A 21,958-nucleotide genomic window follows, 5' to 3' on the forward strand; every position below is an offset into this window, starting at 1 on the left:
CTTTATAACTTGCAATAATTTGCTAGACATTAATGTTGGACGTCGAGTAATTAACAATTCAAGTAATCGATTAATCTTTAATGAACAATTTAAATTTAAATAAAATAATTTATTTTTAATTAACAATTCCTGTAATCGAGATGATATTTCATGCAACAATTTATCAAAATTCTTTAACATGACAATGTCGTTTTAATGTTTATGATATATAAATTAGGTCTTTTAAATCATGCAACAAAAAATAAAGTTTCCAAATTACTAACTATTCACCATATAAACTAATAAGCCATTTTGAATTAAGGAATTATCACACTTATGTTAACTCTTACTTTTACATTTGAGCTTATATCGAGTCGTGTAAGTAACTCAATAATCTTGTTTGAAAACAATTCACATAGCACAAGTCTAAACTATAAACTAAATCTGACTAAATCATAAAATGCTTTGCGATCCCAAAATTACAATTTTGAAAGCAAAAATGTAAAATCTGAATCAACGAAATGGTAGAAGAATTGACAGTTATGTCTTTTTACAAGTTTGTACTTCATATATTTGTATGTGAAGGCTTACATGGAGGCTGACACACTAAAATGACAGATATAAAACGACACACTAAAATGAGCTTAAACAGATATAAATTGGTGGGGCTGCTGGCTGCAATACAACCTGCAGAAGCTGCTGTGTCCACTGATGTGCTGACTGATGGGGTGATTGCTGTTGGGTCTGCTGGTGTGCTGCTGCTGTGGGTGGTAGTCTGGTGCTGAGGGGGTTGCTGCTATGTCTGGTGGTGTTGTGGCTGTGCAGGGGTTGGATGGTGGTTCGTTGGATTGTTGTGGTTGCTAGTTTGTCTATTAGTCTAGGTGGGTGTTGGGTTGTTTTGTATCGTTTTTGTATTGAGATGGTGTTTTGATGTTGATGGTTTTTTGGTGTATGTTTGCGTTTGCACCTCAGCATAGTCCACTCCAATGTTGTTTGGTTGGCCTTGTCTCGGCTTTTACAGTGTTTTGTTTTTTCTTTTCCTTTTATTATATACATCGAAATTTTCAAAAAAAATCTTTGAATCCAAGTTCATTAGCGAGAAATTAGAAGAACACTCAAGAAACGCATACAACAAACAATCAATTAAACATAAGGAGTTAAATAGGCAAAAATACTTGACTCTTTAGAGTTAAGTGGATTTCTTCAGCAAATAAAATCACAAACCTTACATACAAACATTAATCCATCAATAAACAAACAACACACCAAAAAGCCAAATTCAACGACAAAAATATCATCAAAAAACAAAAGTAAAACAAACCAGGAGAAAAGTCATTCAGAAACCTCCACCAAAATCATTAGAAACCACTATTGACAAATTTTCTTATCAAAAACAAAATGTTGATAAATTTTAAATTCGTTCTACATACCTGAATGCCCTTGTTCAGGGATCATGCAAATATTAAATAAAACAACATCAGTATATTGTAATAGGAGTAAAAGAACAAAAAACAAAGTCGAACTGTCAAGATTTTCAAAGAACACAAAATCCCAATTTGTTGATCATCCCAAACTTAAAAATTTCCAAATAGATGTGAATCAGTGAATGCATTGCAATTTTGTGTATATACTTAAAGGTTCCAAAACACTAAAACATGGGCACTCTGAATATGTGTGACAATATAAATCAGCTACTTACTTTGGCAACCACAACAATATTGTAATGACTCTTCATTGAGTATCTCCTTGTACATAGACCTCACTTAGGCTGCCAAATTTTACTTTGAATTTATCATCAAGTAGTATGTTTCTTGCTTGTACATCCCTGTTAAGTTATCAATGATAAGTCATGAACAGATCAATGGGATTATATGGCTATGTTGCATTATGATGCAAAAATGACAAACAAGGGAGATGAAAGATCCATTATTACCGGGGGTGGAGCAGAGGCAAATGTGCGATATTGGTTTGCTTCTTGTAATAAAAATGGTTATTGATTTAAGAAAGTGAACAACTGGTAATGGATTTACTTTCTTGATTCTGTTTAGAATCTTAATTAATAGCAAAACAACCATGCTCAAGTACTATTTGTTACTCCTACAAGTGACTACAGCCCCATGACATTGATGAAAAGAACAAAACAATATGAATCAATATAATCATTAGACAATAGTCCTCGACCACAAAACATATTGATGTAACAAAATGCAACATGAAAAAGGAAAATATGAAGAAAAGAATACGTTATTTTACCATAACTAAGCTAAAGTTTTCTAACATATCTTGTGGGAAGAAGTAATTTCAAAAATTGTATCTTCCATATCTAAAAGCATCACCAAGCTATGAAAATTAAAAATAAAGTTAACACTTCAATTAAATTTGGGCATTTGCAATTATGAATGAAATTTCATAAATATAGTGCAAGAAAATACAAACCAACATCAAAAAATCCACAAAAGGAAGAGCACAAAACCAATTTGTTGGAAGGTTAAGCTGCCAACACTCAACAACATGAGGTTCTTGCCTAGCAGAAACAAATACAAAGAAAATAATGGGATCTTAACAAGCAACAAGATTAAAAAAGCAATTAACTCACACCAAATCATCAACATTCAGAAGGAGCAATATATTATGATCTAAAAATCACTCTAAATCACAAAAATAAAGCAAAATGAAACTCACATTTCAGCCTTCCAAAAACCTTTAATTAACCCTCCTCTACAATAATGCCGCAACAAATACACGAAATAATTAAGCGCAACAACAGCTAACAAATGCTTAAAACATAACAAACCTACAAAAACTCATTATACTGAAAATGCATATGATCAACAATCATCAATCCAGGCAACCAAAAACCATATCAATCTCCTCTTTGTTGAATCCAAATGTCAAGTAATACTCAATATATATATATAATGAAGAACAAATCAGAGACCATAACAGTGATTCTTTAAAAATAAATTAGGGAATCATCTTTGTAATTGAGACCTTTATGAAGATTAACAACAGTGGGATGAATTTTAGAGGCAAAATAGGAGAGAAAGAGCTAAAATTTATGCAGATGCGATATATAGAAGGATGTTTGCTGCAATGAAGACCATATAATACCTTGACATTTTCATCAGTATAAAACCCTTAAACTGTCCAACCTTAGCATGAAGGACCAATTTGGTCGTCATTACCTGATTTCGCTCAATAATTTCACAATCAGAACCTGAAACGAACATCAAAGAAATGAGAAAGAACATCAGATTTTTAAGAGAGAACATAAAATGAGAGACAACAGAAAGAAATGGCAAAATTAGACGGCGAAAATGAGGAAGCAAATTGGAAACTCAACCTGATTTCATGAAGAAAAACGGTTTTAGGAATTAAAACATCAACATTTAGAATTAAAACATCTCGTAAACAATTAGCCTCTCAAGAGCAAGTAGAGCTGGTCTTGTCTAAAAAGAAAAATGTCAGCCTCCATATAAGCCTTCACATACAAATATATGAAGTAAAAACTTGTAAAAAAGACAAAACTGTCAATTCTTCTACCATTTCGTTGATTCAAATCCCTCAACAAAGCAACCAAAACAGGAAAAAATAGAAAAGTCACAAAATAACCTACTGTTTAAATAAGAATTGGCGAAAGCTGAGCGAAATCATTCAGTCCAAATACATCAATATGCAACAAGTAAACCCAAAAATTAACCACATTCATCAATCACCCATAATTAACAAAACACCAAATTGGATAGAAATAAAACTGGGCAAATCAACAAGGTTGCCAATCTTCTTTACAGAAGCAGACCAAGAAAAGCTAAGACCCAAGAAAAACAATGAAAAAAAAGGAACCCCAAAAGTTCCCAATCTGCACTTGGAAGATAAAACAAAAGCAGATTGAGAGACTAAAATTGTCCGCAAATTCATAAACAGGATTTTGCTTTAATTGTAGTTTTTCCTTCTACATTTCAAAACTCAAATTAACAAAAGAAAAAGAAAGAAATCATAACTACATACCCATTTTCACAGCAAAACCTGCAAATGAACAATATTAAGTCTTTAAAAAAATTGGAATATCAATGTGTTGCAAAGGTATGAAGGATGTAAGGACTGTGGGTGTATGTTGGGGTGTCAATGTATTGTTGATGTGCCATTGGTGCAAAGAGCTGGTGGATGGGTTGGAATGGGATGTGATCTATTGAAGATGGTTGGTGTGTTATTTAACGTGAGCATGTGGACACCATTATTGATGGATTGCTAAGTTGTTTAAACGGGTAGTGGTTGAGCAGTATATGACTATTGTGGACGTTGCTGTTATGATGAGATCGAAAAAATAATCAAACAAATATATACTTTGGCATTGCCATAAACTCACTTGATGTTTTCATAAAACCCAAATGAGCAGATAAGAAAAAGACCAAGTATATGCTTATAATTTATAAGCTTGCAGAAACTACATTTCATAAACTAAATGACAAACGTTATCCTAAATTAATAAACCACTTACAATTCCCCAAAAATAAAAGAAAATTCCATCACAAAATTGAAACTTCATAGTTGATAAGAGATGAGAAATCACTAATCATCCATGAAAAATGGTAACCTCCTCCCTCCAAAAACTGAAAATTGACTTTCTTTATATATACTGCAAGTAGGAGAATCGAAGAGAAAAACGGAAGGCAGCAGGTCATAGCTTGGTCGAAGCTGAGATGAGTTTCGGTCGAAGCTTCATTCGGCCAACATCAGAGACTTGGGTGCAGCAGCATTTTAACCGAATTGCATCCGTCTCGGTCAAAGTTAGTTAGTCTCGACCGAAATGTGTTAGTCTCGACCGAACTTAACTCAAAGAAGGTATCATATCATTTTGTACAGCCAAGCTTCGACCGAAATTAAGGGATAGATTTCCATAGCTAAGCAAGGAAAAAAAAATAGTAGAAGAGTCCAACTAATTCCTTTAGCTTAGATTAAAATAAACCTCTCATTTGATTCAAATTGTGCAAATCACAAAAAAAGTCAAGACACCAGATATTCAGAGCCTAAGGCACTCTAGTGCATTGTTATCTATTTTCGCAAAAACACAATTTTCTTGACCAATCAGCTAAAACATAGGAGTGCAATGATGGGTAGTAGCTTTGTAGGTGCTAGCATTTACTATCAAACTGTAATAAATATAGTAAGGTTGACAATTTAGTTCGGTTTGATTTGTAGTTTAGACCAAATACTAAAATTACGATTTTATTTGGTTTGATATGCGGTTTAGACCAATTTTAATTAGTTCTATAATCATCAAGAATTAGCTTCACCACATTCAAAATTATAGACAGTGTGAACTGACCCCAATGATCATGTTGAATAATGATTAATAAGTAAAATCATGCAAAGGCCAGATATTGGTATCCCCACCAATTAGCATCATCATTTACAAACAAAATTAAATTTTTACCAAAAAAAATGCAATAACTTAAGTATTTAGCACAACTACAGTCTACAAGGCTACTTAACAGTGTTCCTTTCATGGCTTGAAGCCTCAAAATATTATCTGAACCGATATTAGACAAACCTAATAAATTAGAAGTATATCTTTGATTGTTTGTTTAACCATTTAAAGTGACTATATATATTCTGTTTGAATTCCCCTTCAACATTCTACATAGAAAGTAATAGTATATAAACAACAAATATCATGAAATGAAATTAACCTTTACATTAGAACCCCTAACACATGAAAATTAAACTTGAGCAGAAAAAAAAATCAATATATATTGGAAATAGATGAAACTTGCTGACCTTTTTATATAGTTTATGATTTATGATATATCCATGCAAAGTAGCTATAAAAAGATTGATTCCAACTAAGTTAGTCAGGTTAAGTCGTTCAAGATCTTCTTTGGTAGATAACTTTCAATCATCATACATAGTTGTCTCAGGATTCTCTTCCCGCTCTTCCTGCAAAGTTAATGTAAAACGCAGTTAAAGATTATCAAGGAATGTATTTATATTTAAAAGGAACACCACAAAACAACTCAAGGAACACTGATCAATTTATAGAAGGATCAAAACTATTGCTACTTACTAAAAAGGACTACCTAGGTATATAGTTTGACCATAGCACAGAAAGTACCTTTTCTCATCAATAGATCTGGACTTTCTGCAAGTCAATTTATCAAGCTTTGATTTTAGGCTACATAAATTTGTTGCAGATAGCTTCATCTAATCCCTATTTCTAGATTTCTATGTATGCTAGCATATTCCATGATCATTCTGGACTTCTTAGTCGTGCTATGTCTATCATGTTTGATAGTAGCCTTCTCCTTGGATTTTGACTTTCCTTTTTTTTTTTTATGTTTTTTTAGTGCTGAGTTGAAGCTTGCTTTTATTGGGATTAAGACTTCGACATGGTTGAGACTTCTCATGTACTTTTGTTACTTATTTTGGTTCCCGTTTTCAAAATTATGAAGGTGTCAACATCTGCCTGCCCTTCTCAAGATCTATTTTCCCTTAAACTTTTCTGATTTCCTTAGTTTCAGAAAATTGTCCTGATGAGTTCTTAGCGATTAGTGCATACAAGATAAATTGGTAAGAAAAGAAGCATGCCCCTGGATGCAGATGTGTGTGATGTGCAAAAGGAATGGGATGAGGCTTTGTGCTACATCTGCATAGACCATCCCCATAATGTTGTTCTACTTCTGTGTACCTCACATTCCAAAGGATGTAGATCTTATATCTGTGATAATACTCAACAAGTGGCGGGCAGTTCTGCTGCCACTACTGTGCTTGCACACCACAAGGAATATCTAAAATCAATAAAACCACATCACAATCAATTACATTGATAATTGCATCCCAACAACCTTAACTTAATATGGGAAATTCAATCAGTAAACATCAATATCATACAACATACGCATGTAAACTCAACATCCAGATCTAATAGATATGCATGCATTAAATACTTCCCCTGCCAATTTAACATATTATTGCAGCCCATCATAATTGAATAAAAATCAAGAAAATATCATCAAATTAATAAGAAAAACAATTTAAAATCAAAAATCAACCTTAATAATTCAATAATCGACCTATAAATGATTCAGATTCTTTTTTAAGTCTTAATTAATTAACTGTTGATGTTTATGGTTTATTGATTTTTTTGTTATTTTTATGGAATGGGATGTTAAGGTTACCCTTCACCAGATCAGAATTACCTATTTATCAAAACAAAGTTGTTCAGCAGCTAATTGGCCTATATAAAGAGCTTTATCAAAAATGAGAACGTTTTCCAAAACCGATACGATGCTAAGAACAATACAAACAACAATGAACAAAACAACGTTTGACAATGTAAGCTAATCAAAAAGACACAAGGATTTGAGGAGGTTCACCCAATGATGGCTACGTCCTCCGTGGTGTGTAGTTTCTGTTTATTATATCAAGAATGAGTATAAACAACACTTCTCAAAGAAGAATTACAATTGAGTAAGAGATATAAACAAAAGGCTATGTGTTTGGCTTAGGGGTTGTGTTTGATGTATTTGATGTGTGAGTATGAGAGCTCTATATATAGTACTAGGTACATGAATATCAATAGCTCACTTGAATATATAGTTAATATTGAGTAATGAATAATATGAAATAACTCCAAGAACTTGAAAGGTCGAAAACTAGCCTCCCATGCATGTCAGAACATCCGCTCGACCGAAACAGGGAGCTCGCTCGGTCGAGCGGCTCGGTCGAGCGAGAATCAGCAGCATTCTGGAGCATTCTGTCTGACCGCTCGACCTACCAAAATAACTCGCTCGGTCGAGCGGGTAGGTCGAGCGACCTTTCTGATCCTTCTATCAGAATTCGATCGAGCTACCATAAATCAAGTCCCTTCTTCTTCATTAATCTTCATTAACACCCATAATTCATCATGAATACTCACCACATAATTACATCCATTTACATTCCACAAACCAAGAGTCACAAACATGATTACACACATTAACTTGTGCACTCAAGTCACACATACCATACATAACAAAAAAGGTAAAGAAGCAAGTTGGAAACCTTTGGATCATCGGGAGGATCATACTGGACAATCCAATCCTACAACAAATTCAAGAAAAAGAACAGATCAATCAACTGTAAAAGCTGTTGTTAAACTGTTAAACTTGAAACCACCTATAAACAAATGAAGTCACACAACATTTTCCATCTTATTAACCTTCAAGTAATTAATAATTGCAAATTACAATTGATTCTATATTTCTGTGTAAATTAATTTATAGGAGTATTAATCTGAATGTTGCCTTGTTCAAAAAATCAAAAATCAAACAATATTCAAGCCACAAACACAGAGTTGTGTATAGCATAAAGGGGCAGAAACTCATCTAGAGTTTAACATTGTAATAAATAGCAAAAGAAGATAGTGATCAAGAAGCGCCCATCAAAAAATTTGTTGCCTTTGTTGAGATGCTGATCTGATTACTGAGATGGACCAAAAATTTGTTTGCGAAGAGCGCACGCATCATCTTGTGGAAGACGAGCATATTTATTATTTACTCGGGCTACGTACCGGAACAATTGAGGATCATCCATGTCCCTTTCAATGTAATCTCTTGTAATCAAATCCTCTATCCTCTTCTTGATTAGCTTAAAAACAGGCTGAAAAAAGAGACGGTGAAAGAACATCAAATCAAATATCAAATAAAGATTAAATAGCCGAAAAGAAACAGCAAGATCACATACCTTGAAACTGCGAGTTAGCTGCTCAACACACTCGGCGACCAATTACTGATACCCCAACACCTTCCTACTTTTCATTATTTTCATTTGTTGATTGTTACTTATATGGTTATACCAGTTGATGGCAGTGTATTCATTTTCTGATTATTACTCATACAAGTTAATAGCTATGTAGTTGCACAATAAGTTGCTATCAAGCTCCAAAGATGGAACAAAGAGAGAGACCATCCCATTAACATATAGGGTGAGGAAATTACATTAATTAAATTGAGTTTACAATAGACGAAATAATAGTAAAGTCACATGAATATTAATGGCATAAAAAGTCTTTACACAATACCAGTTAAGGTCGTTAATAACATTTACCTTAAAGCTATTACAACGACTGAGGATAAAAATTGTATTTCCAAGTAATTAGAATTTGGTGATATAAGGGATTTGGGATAACTATAAAATATCCATACATTTGTCATAGCTATAAAATATATTCACATTTGTCAGAATATAAGAATCAATCAAACAAACAGGTTCAAAAAAATCACTCAGACTAAATATTAGGATAAATTAAAAAGTAGTTGTCGATTAAGAGTTTAAGAACGTGTGGAAAATGCACATCCCACCATATATGTTCAGGAAGAAAATTCACTAAATATCTCGGATAACTTCAATTCAACTTGTCAGAGTTCTAAATAATATCCTCCCGAGGCCAAATATCAGCATGTTTACCTTATTGGCATCGCTATACTTGATAGAATCGCTAATGTTTTAGACAGTTGAATATCTCAAAATGTAATATTTTCTGACAAAACATCAGAAATTGATGCAATCATGAAACTTTTAATGTTGGTGTATAAAAACCAAACTGAATTTCATTAAATCAATTTTCAAGAACATGTTGGGGACGTCTTATATTTGATGATAAGTAGATGCACGCATAAAATTTTACAAGCTCAATAGAGTGAGAAATTCTGACACTCTGTTATACTTTGTTTAAGCTAATATGACAATTAACAAATGGATCATAGCATCAGTGTTTTCTTGTGTTTCAGAATCTCAGACAATTAAAAAAAACATAAAATACTTGCCGCCAATAAATGATATGAATATATATACAACAAAACTACCAATGCAAATCTACAAAGAATAACAAATTATTAGCTATGCAAGAGAATCACCCAAAACATTAAACGATAATGACAAATGTTTATAGAATAAGAAATACAAGGACTTAAGAGCCCGGTAGTCAGCACTCACAACTTCTTCCACTTAACGAGGAGTTACTATACTTGGCATCTGCGAGTTGGTAAGACCCAGCAATGATGTCCATTATAAGACTGTCAGTAGAGACATCAACACTGATGGATCAATCCCAGAATCCATCAACCCTCTAGCTCTTTCAAATGTCTCTGCACTATTGGATGACATAGCCAACTCCAAGACTTCCTGTAGTTAATCATCTGAAATAACTCCCACTTGTAGCATGAAACGTCAACAAAAATAAAGAAATAAATAAATAAACCTTAAATTCAAAAGAACCCTCATGCCTTGATTCTGGTCTGATATATAGTCATATTGAAAAAACACCTCATGTACCCTAGCTATTAGACGTATAGTTTTAAAAGATAATGCAGACAAATCAGTAAGGAATGCAAGACAGTAAACTTACAAGTTCATTTACATGAGCAGTGGTAATTCGTTTCCCAAGCAAACTCAACTGGTCTAGCATAGTTTCTGCATCTCGAAGTGAGCCATCAGCTTTTAAAGCAATCAAATCCAAGGCATCAGAATCAACCTCGAGATTCTCTTCAGCTGCTATATTTCTTAGTCTACTAACAATATCACCATCTTTAATTTTGTTGAAGAGATACTTCTTACATCATGACAGCACAGTGCGTGGTACATTTTCAAGATCAGTAGTAACAAATATGAATACAACTCGAGGCAGTGGGTCTTCAAGAAACTTCAGAAACACTGACCAAGTCTTAGATGGGAGCATGTGGGATTCATCAATTAACAAAATTTTGTACCGTTGGGAAGCTGATGAGGGTGTAGCCAACAAGCTTTTCAAAATATGTCGCACTCGGTCAACAGCCTTTTTATTTGAGCCATCAACCTCCACTAAACCCTTACTCCTGCCAGAGATATAATCAGAACAATCCCTAAAGATTCCACAGGGTTTTGTTCCTTCAGTGGCCAAACAGTTCAATGCAGCTGCAAATATTTTTGCTGATGATGTTTTTCCAGTTCCACGAGGACCTTGGAACAGATAAACAGGGGCAAGTCTTCCCTTTGATATAAAATTCATACGGGACTGGACTACAATATTTTGCCCAATCAACTCATCCAAAAAGATAGACCGATATCTCTGACTTAAGCTCCTAATATTTTCTGTTGAGCTTTCCTCTTCACCTTCCCCACTGGCACCACAACTAACAGCAGCAAGTCACCAGCAGAAAAACACCTGCTGCTGCACAACCAAACATCAACAACGCAACAACACCAGAAAACACCACCCTTCCCAAGCTGTCTGCTGCACTCTAACACAGCAGCAGCAGCAGCAACAAGCACCAAACTAAAACCAACAGTAGCTGCACACACAACCTACACCAGAAAGTACTATAAATCATTATCTTTGATAAGACATGATTTATGAAACAGGAAGCGAGTTGCTGGCATACTGCCATATAAAAGTCGATCAACTCTTCAAATCTAGTGTAGAACTAATAAATCAGAACACTGTTGAGCAAAATGTTTTGATCATTGGAGGATCATGAATCGATTTAGAATAGATCGCATTCTCAATTCTTACTGAAGTTGTCAAAGGAAATATCATTACTAGCCTCAAACTAATGAGTAACTAAAGCTAAGTAACTAACACTGGATGACCAAGATGATCAATTTAATCTATGGTGTTGGTACCTGAGGAGTTTGCATTTCCCAAAGAGTTTTCACAACAAGAGCGGACATCAAAGGAAATTGATCATCACAATTCACCAACCAGTTAAGAGTGTGTTAAATCTGTTGTTGTTGATTGCTGAACTGAAGGAATATTGGGCAAGTGACTTGTAATAGCTCTAATCATCAAAGGGTCTTCTAAATTAAGACTGTCTGCTATTTACATCAATACGGAAAGTCACTGGATATCAATAAAGAATGCAAACAGAACTACAAATGTCAAAGAATAGTTTTAGGCATAAGAAATGTCCAGGGTTATTAGTTCTGATGAGAAATAATTTGAAACAACATTCTTGCTTCAGAATTCCAGATCTAGCATCAAAATTAAATACAGTGGATTCTATCAAGGACGTGCATGAAAAGAAAAGGCTAGTCACATAATCACTTGATAACCTGCAAAAAAACAATTTTAGAGCATGATCAATTTTTGACGATCCTGAGTTCATTGAAATTTCACTTGTACTGTAATAGATTGATCCAGGTGTAGGGAGAATATAAGGAATGTAAATAAAAATTTGTTACGAGGTAGCTTGGGAATAAATTTCCAGGTAGTCAGAGTAGAGAGGGAGGTAAAGGAAGCAGATGATCTATATATAGAGGAGATCAGTGAGATTTTTTCTTTGCTATAGCTTGTAGTTGGGAATGTCCAGCCACTCGGAGGCATGGAACTCTAGGATTGCATGCTAAATTTATGTATTGAATTACATCAGCACTACAATTAACTTTCATCAAAAATTCAATCTATCATTTGAAGTTATGATGATCATTACAGATATTTTCCAGCAAGGCTATAACTTACCTCCTTGATTGTAGCTTTGACAGGCACACCAAATACAGCTGCCCCATGCAGCCAGCCATCTTTAAGAACCTACAAATAGAAATTTTAACAATTAAAGGTATCTCAGCAGAAATCTAAACTGCCACAACCATTAAATAAGTATAAAAATGACAAAAGAGAAGCGAGTATGTTCATTTGGTTAAATTGAAGAAAAAACACAATAGGGAGAGATTGCTTACAAAATCAAAATCTCCTCAATGACTTACTACTGCAAAGTGCAAACAACATTTTCCTCCTTGGAGATTTGGTTAAATGAGAAACTTGGGATAGCTATAAAATATCCACAAATTTGTCAGAAAAACAGTGGATGGCTATAAAATATCTACACATTTATCAGAAAAACAATTGTGATATAGGAATCAATCAAGCAAACAGGTACAAAAGTATCATTTTCACTAAATATTAGGATAAATTATAAAGTACTTGTCGACTAAGAGTTTACAAACGTGTTGAACATGCACATTCTACAATATATGTTCAGTAGGATTTCACAAAATATCTCTGACAACACCCATTCGACATGTCAGAGTTCCAAATAATTTCCTCCCGAGGCGTGACGATAGTGATGAAAGACATTTCTAATAAATTTCAGCATTTCTATTGCTTTGGCATCGATATACTTGATAGAATCGCTAGCGTCTTGGACAGTTGGATATCTCAAAATGTGATCAAACACAGAACCCCGGGATATCTTGGCTTGCCAAGATAACGGAACGCCTAAATGAAAATGGAATGCAGCTTTGAAACAACTAGTTAACTCTGCCTTCATCAAGTCATCATTGACATACCGGTTATAAAGGTTGACATAAAATGCAACCCTTTCCTCCGCATCCCATAACGCCGGATGATTGCGTAAAACTAACGCCACCCAACCTTTAGCATTGATTAGGGTAGATCGTAACATTTTAGGCAACTCTAGCAACTCAGCATCGAGAGTACCACCCTCGAATAACTTGTCTAAAACATTTATAAAATCCTCCATGTCTTGGCTTAATCCAACTGCACCTTGGATTTATCAATTCCACCTAAAATTTAACTTTTTTGGAACCGACATGGTTTTCAACGAACTGAGAATTCTTATAATTTCTAAAATCATTCAATCCTCCATGAGGCTTATCACTAATTATATGATCAAGAATACAATTAACAAGTGCTTATACAATTGCTAATGATTCTCTTGTTAATTTGTATGCATTCCAAGACCTATAATTGGGCAGATATCTCAGTTCTACAGATTTGTGATTTTTATACCCAAAAGCTAATGAAAAAACTCCCTTGTAAAAATCACTTTCATCGCTGTTGATAAACTTTGGAAAATCATTCAAAACAGTAAGATTATCAATCACATTGGAACCAAAAACGGCGGAAAATGGGTTATAAAAACAACAAGTAAAGAAATCATCCCCATCCCAAATTACACCCTCCTAGCCCACTTCAGCCACATCCTCTTCGACCGTTACACCCTCACCCTCTTCAACTGCCACACCCTCACCCTCCTCAGCCACTTCATCCTCCCCCTCCGCCACTTCATCCTCCCCCTCCTCAGCCAAGAACTGCCAAGAACTGTCTCGATACCTTTCCAGCAAATCCACTTGCTTTCAAGTGGGTACATCTAGTCAACCGTTTGTGTATCTCTCAAGCAGCTGATTGATTTTCATCAGCTTATTACCGTTGGTCAACGCTTTACCTCTCTTTCAAAAACATCTTCGAGGTACCGTCTCTCCCATTTGCAACTCTTTCGAGCTTTTTACCGTCTATATATAAATTGTATTGAATAATGAATTCACCCACCACATACATGCCACAGTCTAGAACAGTAGTCAGTCGGTCTCCTAGTACGGCTGAGTCTAGGACTAAGGGTGCCACCTGGGGGTGTTTGGACTACCCTTGCTCTTCTCGAATCTAACCGTCTCTGTGCATGTGCAGGACATTATGGCTCGAACGAAGCGGACGACAATTGACCCACATTATAGATCAAACGGCTCAGTTGAGGCGTCGGCTGACATAGAATACTACAATCCTCCAAGTGATGATATTTTGGAGGACTCTGACAGCTGACATAGAATACTACAATCCTCCGTCTAATTGGAGTAACTGAAAAGCAAGTTCTTATTTGTTTCCTCCCCATCCAAACGTTTAAATTGTCTCCTTTATCATTACAATAAGGAGTCGACTCTCTTGGGGAAATAGTGTGCCCTTCCGCGTGTTCCTGAGGAGGCTTGGGCACAAATAAGAGAATCGGAATTTTCCAAGAGGACCACCATGCCTCTGGATGATGGCTCTGAAAAAATTGTTCCAAGAATTGGGTACCCTGTCTGGACTGGCTCATGGATGAGGCTTACCTCTCTGTTTGTGGCCTTAGTGCCTTTTTAGTAGACATACGTAGACCACCTGATCGACACTTTAATGCCGCCTCTATGATCCTGTGACTTGTTTTGTATTTAACCAATCGGTTTTCCTTTTGCAAAAAAAGGTCTATAAATGGTTATGCCTGAAAAGACGCCTCCAGGTCATCAACCCAAATCCGAAAGGATCAACTTGAAAAGAAAAGGGCTCAATTGGCATCCAAGGATGATGGGGTAAGCTCTAGTTGTGTCCTTAAATTTGTTAAACGACTTTTAATCGACTGTGACCCTTGTGTTGGGATAAATAAATTAGGGTTGAGGGTTTGTTTTATACACGATTGGTATTTTACGGTTAGTTATTTGTGCTTTGAGATCTTTTAAAATGCTTGTAGCTTTGTACCTCATATCTTCTAATTTCTTAATATGAACTCGTATTGTATTATTAACAAGTAATTGAGGTTTATAGTTTATTTGATTCATGATTGGTGTTTTAGAGTTTGTCATTTGTGATTTGATATCTTTATAAATACTGGTAGCTATGTACCACGTGTCTTTTAATTTGTTAATATCTACTTGTGTTGTGTTATTAACAAGTAAATTAGGGTTTGTTGTTTGTTTTATGAATGATTGGAGTTTTAAGTTTTGTCGTTTCTGATTTGGATTCTGTAAATGCTTGTAGCCTTCTACCTCATGTCTTTTAATCCGTTAATATGTACTTGTGTTATGAAAAATAAATTAGGGTTTAGGGTTTGTTTTATGCATGATTGGTGTTGTAGGGTTTGTCATTTGTGATTCGAAATTTGTTTAAATGCACATAGCTCTGTACTTCTTATTTTTTAATTTTTAAATACGAACAAGTGTTGTCTTATTAACAAGTAAATTAGGGTTTAGAGTTTGTTTTATGCATGATTTAGCTTTGTCCCTCTTATCTTCAAATTTATTAATATGAACTCGTGTAGTGTTATTAACAAGTAAACTTAGGTTTATATAGTTTGTTTTATTCATAATGGTGTTTTAGGGTTTATCATTTGTGATTTGAAATCTATTAAATACTGGTAGCTTTATACCTCATGTCCTTTAACCTGTTAATATGTACTTGTGTTGTGTTATAAACAAGTTAATATGCACCTGAGTCCTGCATAATCCTCAATTTTGGAAAAAGGGAAATTTTGAACTAGCAGCGTCTAAAAACTTACTCCTACATTAATTACCTATGACCTACAGTACATAGAAGTATATTGAAAAAACAGTAGGGAAAAAAGAATTTTCACTTCTCAAAGCAATCCTCTCCTTCTCTTATAGTCACCAACTGAAAGAGTCATTGCATGTGTTCTCCCATCATCTACTGGAACTTGGCAACCTATACTCGCCTCAATCTTTTGTTTTCTGGCCAAAAAAGCGGTTGTCGCTCCATAGACACCTCCAAACCTATTTAGTAGCTTCAGTGAAATAGGTAGATCAAAATCATGTAGTGTGTTTGACTCCGTTCCCTTGTCTACTGGTGCTCTTGTATCGACTAATTTGCCTGCTCCAGCTGCAGCCTCCAAAGCTTCAGCTGTAGCAGTAAACCCGGCATTTGCACTAGCCTTGGGATCACTACTATCGCCATCAGTAACTCCACCTCCTTTAGCAGCTTCCTCCGTCGATGCAGTCTTGTCTTCCTTGATTGCCGCAAAGTAGTTTGTAGACCTAGTCCACCGTCTAGAAAAAGGATCATAGCCAGCATCTCCGGGATTCAAACTTCGGTCTACTGCTCTCATAGAGGAAACTCGAAAGTTCTCAGCTCGGTTCTTTTTGTTCATCTCTGCAAGCTTAAGGGCCTTCAAATCCCTTTCTTGGCCTTGTCGAGCTTTTTCAAGTTCTTGTAACCTGGCTTTGATTCTTTCAACCTCGGCTACTTCCCCTCTGTACACTGCAACGTCCAACTCTCTCCTCAGCTTTTCCTTTTCAGCTGCAATGTTCATCGGTCTGGCTGAGATTGATTTCTTTTCCTGCAACATTTGTTTAACGGTCTCAGCTGAGTAAACAAAACTATTTATTTTACTGATAGCCTCCTCCTTCTCCTGAACTTCACTACTGTGTGGCATTCGGCCACCAGATCGTTCCACCTCTCGTCTCCACTCATTAAACTCTTCCAAAGTAGGTGGAGCGTCAGATATCCGAGCCATCTGCCACCGTGCAGCAGAACGATCACTGCCCCACACACAATTCAGATACTTGTGGGTAGTCTTATTCTGGAGCTGGTACCTTTTGTTTGGATCAGATGCATCAACATTTTGAACCATACATAACCTGTAAATACTTTGACCATCCTTCATTCCGATACCCACCCTGACAAAGCAACCAATAATCAACTTCTCGAAAAATGGTTCCATGAACCACTTTGCCAATTTTGACCTCATGATAGTGATGCTCTTTATTTGTTCGTATGTAGGAAGGTTGGAGCTGGTCTTGTCTCTCTCTTCATCGCTATAATCCATTCCTCCACTTCTGGTTGATCCTTCATCATCACTTTGGGAGTCACTTCCATTTTCACTCTCACTAGAACTCCCTGAGCTAAGAACACCAACGCCTTTCCTCTTCTTTGGAGAGTATTCCCGGGAAACGTGATGTTCACTGATTGATCCCAGCTTCCCCTCAGGATCCCGCTTCATTCGTCTCGCTTTCAACTCTTTTAAGGCATCAGCCTTGGCTGCTGCACGGTCAGCAGATCTAGCAGAAGAACGCACACCGCGAGAAGCAGTAGGAGGTGACATGTGTTTTATAGACTGGGTCTTTTTCTCACTGATCAATCTTGATCGCATCTGTTTGTGCAATTTTTTATCGTCTCTCTTTGCGGCCCTATCGGACAGAATCATTTCCCTCTCAAGCTCTGTCAACTTCGAGAGCTCTTCCCTATCATCTTCATCCTTGTATAGGTCACTTCCAGTGTCAGAATCATCACTGCTGTAAGCTTCACGATCAGATGTCCAATCTTTGTTACCCATATCATCATCACTTCCTTGACCATCATCTTTTTTTGATCTTTTCTTCAAAGGAACTTGAGACCCAGATAACTTTCTATTTGCATGTCCATGGTTATCATCAGAGTTATCATCCTTTGAATCACTTCCATTGTCAGAATATGAACCCTTGTGCCGCCTTTTAGAAGGTGGATGTGAGTTGTTTTTTCTCCTGGATGCACCTGTTCTTCCTGCTGCCTCCAAAAGCATGTTCTCTAAATCTGCCCCCGACATGACTGCAATGTTATAAGGATTTGCTAAGCCGTAACTCTGAGACAACCTGATCAAGAGCTGTAAACTGCAAATGCCCAAACATAAATCCATACAAAAATAAGTTACAATACAGTACACAAAATCAGTAAATATGGATCAAAATGACAGATGGATCAGTGGCACATCTGTAACATAAAAGAATTATGCAGGTGAGTGGAATAGGAGCACACCTCTAGCACAATACAGAAACCAAGTTACAAAGTTAAAAGAAGTACAGAATATTTAAACAAGGAATTACTATTATATTCCACTCGTCCACATAAAAACTCATGACCTTCAATCGAAAAATTTGATCACCTTCAGTCATGTGACAAAAACCCCAATTCTAAAGATACTATACACTATGGCAGCTCCTTCCCTTTCTCTCCGCACCTAACAAAAAGCCAAACCCCAAATTATAATCCCCAAAAAGTCTTTCTCCCTATCACTCAAGGAGCTCATTTTTGCTCAATTTCAAGCACATCCACTAAAAAGCCAAAACCTACTATTATGCATAACAAGCCTAACAGGAAATCATATGTGAAGCTTGAAAAGGTATTCTGCCTACAATTTTTATCATGTGTCCAATCATTCAAATCTAAACCCAATGAGAGATAAAAACTTAAAACCTACTATTATGCAGACCCTACTAGGCCATAAGATCCGGATACGATGAACTGAAGTATGATAGATGCATACATTCAAAACTTGTGAGCAGCATTTAAGGCCCATACTTAGTAAAACATACGTTTCATTTCCAATAATAGTAACCTCGCTTTGCTTTCAACAAGATAGTATAAGTTCAAAGATTTAAAAATCCATTTTGATCGATTTACACAGAAACACATACACGAAGACACCAAATATCATCAACTAAGAATTATTGATCCAACTAAGGAATTAAATTACAAAGAACTTCCAATAGTGTAATATGTAAAAGAATTAATGAGTTTCCTGACTGTCCTCTATTTTAAGATAGTCGCCTAGGGTTCTTTACAAGTTTCCTCAGTTTTATGATAGTGGGCTAGGGTTTTTTAAACCGCAGCAAACCCATTTTTTAGCTTTTTAAAAAGTTGGCCCATTTTTTAGTTATTTAAGCCATGAAATGACATTTCCTGAAATCGATAAAATCGTACTAAAATCGTGATTCCACCGATTTCATCCGATTCCAACGATTCTGTCATCGATTTTTATCAAGGTCCGATTTTATTAGCGAGTCACTCGATAGGTGTATTTGGGATCGTAAAGCACGATTTTACGATCCAAATCGCGATTTTAACAACATTGGGTACAAAAAGCACCCACTGCAGATTGTTATCAACCAGTGATGGAGTCATCAAAATAGGGAAAAGGAGCAACAACATTGTAAGGTATTTAAGACAACGCCATTCAACACAAATACCAATTGAATTCACGAGTCACCAAAACTTCAAATTTACAATATAATCGCAAAATCACCAATCATATCGACGCATATAATCAATCCAAAAAGTGCCAAATTCAGTAGAAGATTTCACAAGTCACCAATAGTCCATAAGTCAAATATGACATTGACACAATACAAAAGTCCACGCTATCTCAAATACAGAAAATCAGCACCGTTTCTTTATTTTCCATACAATTTCAAATTGATTTTTAACTCATGTTCATCATCTATACATGGAATTTTCATCATATTTTTAGATAATAAGTGTATAATTGCTTATAGAAGAGAAAACCCATAAAGAAATAAATTTTTAAAATTTTATTGTTTTTCTTTTTTACAAATTTTTAAGCAAACATAGTAAAATAATGATCATAAATGAAAAAACCCACAAAAACATTCATTTTCATCTAATTGGAAGAAAAAAAAACTGGGTGAAAAGAAGCAATCTTTTATTACTATATTGCTCAAATTTAGTATATATTTAGAATAATCATTTAATATTTCTAATAATTACAATAATGAATGAAGTAAATTAAAATTTGGTGATAAAATTACCAAATCAATTGCATCTTCTTGGTGGCTAGATCGCTGGCTAGATCGAACTGCTTTCGCAAAATACACAAACTTTGTTGAACTTTTGGTTTTATGATCTCTTCCATTATTATTATTTTATTATTAATATTATTTTCTTGTATAAAAGTTGATATTAATTAACAAAAACATCAAAATTAGAAACTGAAATTTTCATACCCAATTCTCAAAATCATCGTAAACAAAAGTTAAAGATAAAACTCATTTGAATTTAACATCTAGAACAAGTACAACTGAAATTTATTATTGGTGGGAGTATACCTTAATATGGAGGAGAAGATAATGGTGAAGGATGAATGCTTCGTGTAGTTGCTCAGGAGGGCGTGGCTAGCTTCAGGCGCCGCTAGGGCTAGTGCGACTGTTGGTTAGCCGGTGCTGTCGGCGGCTGCTCGGTTGAGGCTAAGACGATGAGACAAGGAACAGAGAAAGAGATTTGAAACTTGAAATAAAAACAAAACCCTAACTTTTGGGAATTTCAAAAATCAAAATAATACCTAAATTTAATTGAAGGTTGGTTGGTTTGATGGTGGGCCGTCGGCGTTGATGGGCCTGGTGGCCTCGATTTCACGTTCAACGGTTCACGACAACAGAAGTAGCGTCCAGCAGAGAGGGGTGGCGACTGGCGGGAGACGCCGGCGAGGGTGGCCGTGGGAAACTGGGTTTTAGGGTTTTTGTTTGTGGGTGGGTAATGGTGAATCTGAGAAGAGAGGAGGGAGAGAAGTCGAGAACGCACGATTAATTTTCTTTTTTGTTTTTTTTATAAAAAAAAATTTTAATTGAGTAGAGGCACGTGCCCCCTCTTGCCCCTATTTAAATGAGATTTACAAGGTAAATATGGTAAATTACTTTCAACAATTCTTACTTGAAACCGTCTTTTCTATATTGTTATAACCTCATATATATTATGTTATAACCTCAAATATATATATTGTCATAATTTCAAATATATTATGTTATAATCTCAAATAAAATATATTATAATCATCAAATATATGTTGGTATTACACCAAATACGTTATGTTATAACCCTAAATAAATGTAGTTATAACTCCAAATATATTACGTGACTTTCACATTACACTTACACGCACGCGTCAGTTTTTTTTTTTAAATTAACATGATGGATTGGGCTTTTGAGAACCGTCTTTAAAAAAGACGGTCTCACAAGAGAGAGGCCGAATTACTTTTAGGTGGGTGACAAGTATTTATTGGTTTATGACTTTAACCATTTTGTTTCTTTTTTTTATTTTGATTTTGATTATTTTATTATTATTTTTATCTTTTTATGTGATTTACAAATAACCGTGATTAACTTAGATTTTCTACATTTGAATCCACCTCATTTAATCATTTCCAATCAACAATATAAGAATACATGGAGGAATTTACATTCTCCAATTTTTCAAACGGGTAAATTGTTAATAATAAACTAGTTTTTATTTCATCAAAGTTTTTTTTTTGAATTAAATATTAGGAATGAACAATAGTTGAGTTTATTTCAACAATTATACTAAATATATGTGTTTATTTAAAAATAAACAATAGTTGAATTTATTTTCAACAGATCAAGTAAAAATTGATTTATTTTTTTACAATTTTCACTTTCCAAAATAACAGGTCTACTCACAACTAACTAATAATGCAAGTTTTCACCAAATTTCCAACAATTAGATTATACCATTAATCAAGTTTATGGACTTCTCTTTCTAAATGATTAATATAACGAAGTACAATTTTATCAATATATACTTGATGGGCTCACCTGAACTCAACGTGAACACGATACAACCTTATTCAAAATTAATTCATTTTAAAAATAATCTGACTTGAAATTCACCCGAACAATTATTTT

At 35.0% G+C, this 21,958-nt stretch overlaps 1 protein-coding gene across 20 annotated transcripts; it reads right to left on the bottom strand.

Annotated features, from left to right (window-relative positions):
* Positions 1-871: 871 nt before the first annotated feature.
* On the bottom strand, positions 872-20,884 carry LOC130814872 (protein RTF1 homolog). Of its 20 annotated transcripts, none has more exons than XM_057681145.1 (11): positions 20,601-20,863; positions 20,368-20,505; positions 12,670-18,135; positions 12,452-12,520; positions 11,617-12,045; positions 10,364-11,298; positions 8,701-10,140; positions 8,020-8,616; positions 6,092-6,764; positions 5,758-5,916; positions 872-3,196 (listed from the first exon to the last, which is right to left on the bottom strand). In XM_057681145.1, exon 3 carries the CDS (start codon positions 18,069-18,071, stop codon positions 16,110-16,112), a length of 1,962 nt encoding a protein of 653 aa, XP_057537128.1. In that variant the 5' UTR covers positions 18,072-18,135; positions 20,368-20,505; positions 20,601-20,863; the 3' UTR covers positions 872-3,196; positions 5,758-5,916; positions 6,092-6,764; positions 8,020-8,616; positions 8,701-10,140; positions 10,364-11,298; positions 11,617-12,045; positions 12,452-12,520; positions 12,670-16,109. The 20 variants fall into 20 exon arrangements, with proteins under 20 accessions (XP_057537128.1, XP_057537171.1, XP_057537137.1 ...); XM_057681188.1 differs by having other exon boundaries at positions 8,701-10,154; XM_057681154.1 differs by having other exon boundaries at positions 8,701-10,169.
* Positions 20,885-21,958: the final 1,074 nt, after the last annotated feature.

Source organism: Amaranthus tricolor, chromosome 1 (genome assembly GCF_026212465.1).
Source record: "Amaranthus tricolor cultivar Red isolate AtriRed21 chromosome 1, ASM2621246v1, whole genome shotgun sequence".
Lineage (NCBI taxonomy): Eukaryota > Viridiplantae > Streptophyta > Magnoliopsida > Caryophyllales > Amaranthaceae > Amaranthus > Amaranthus tricolor.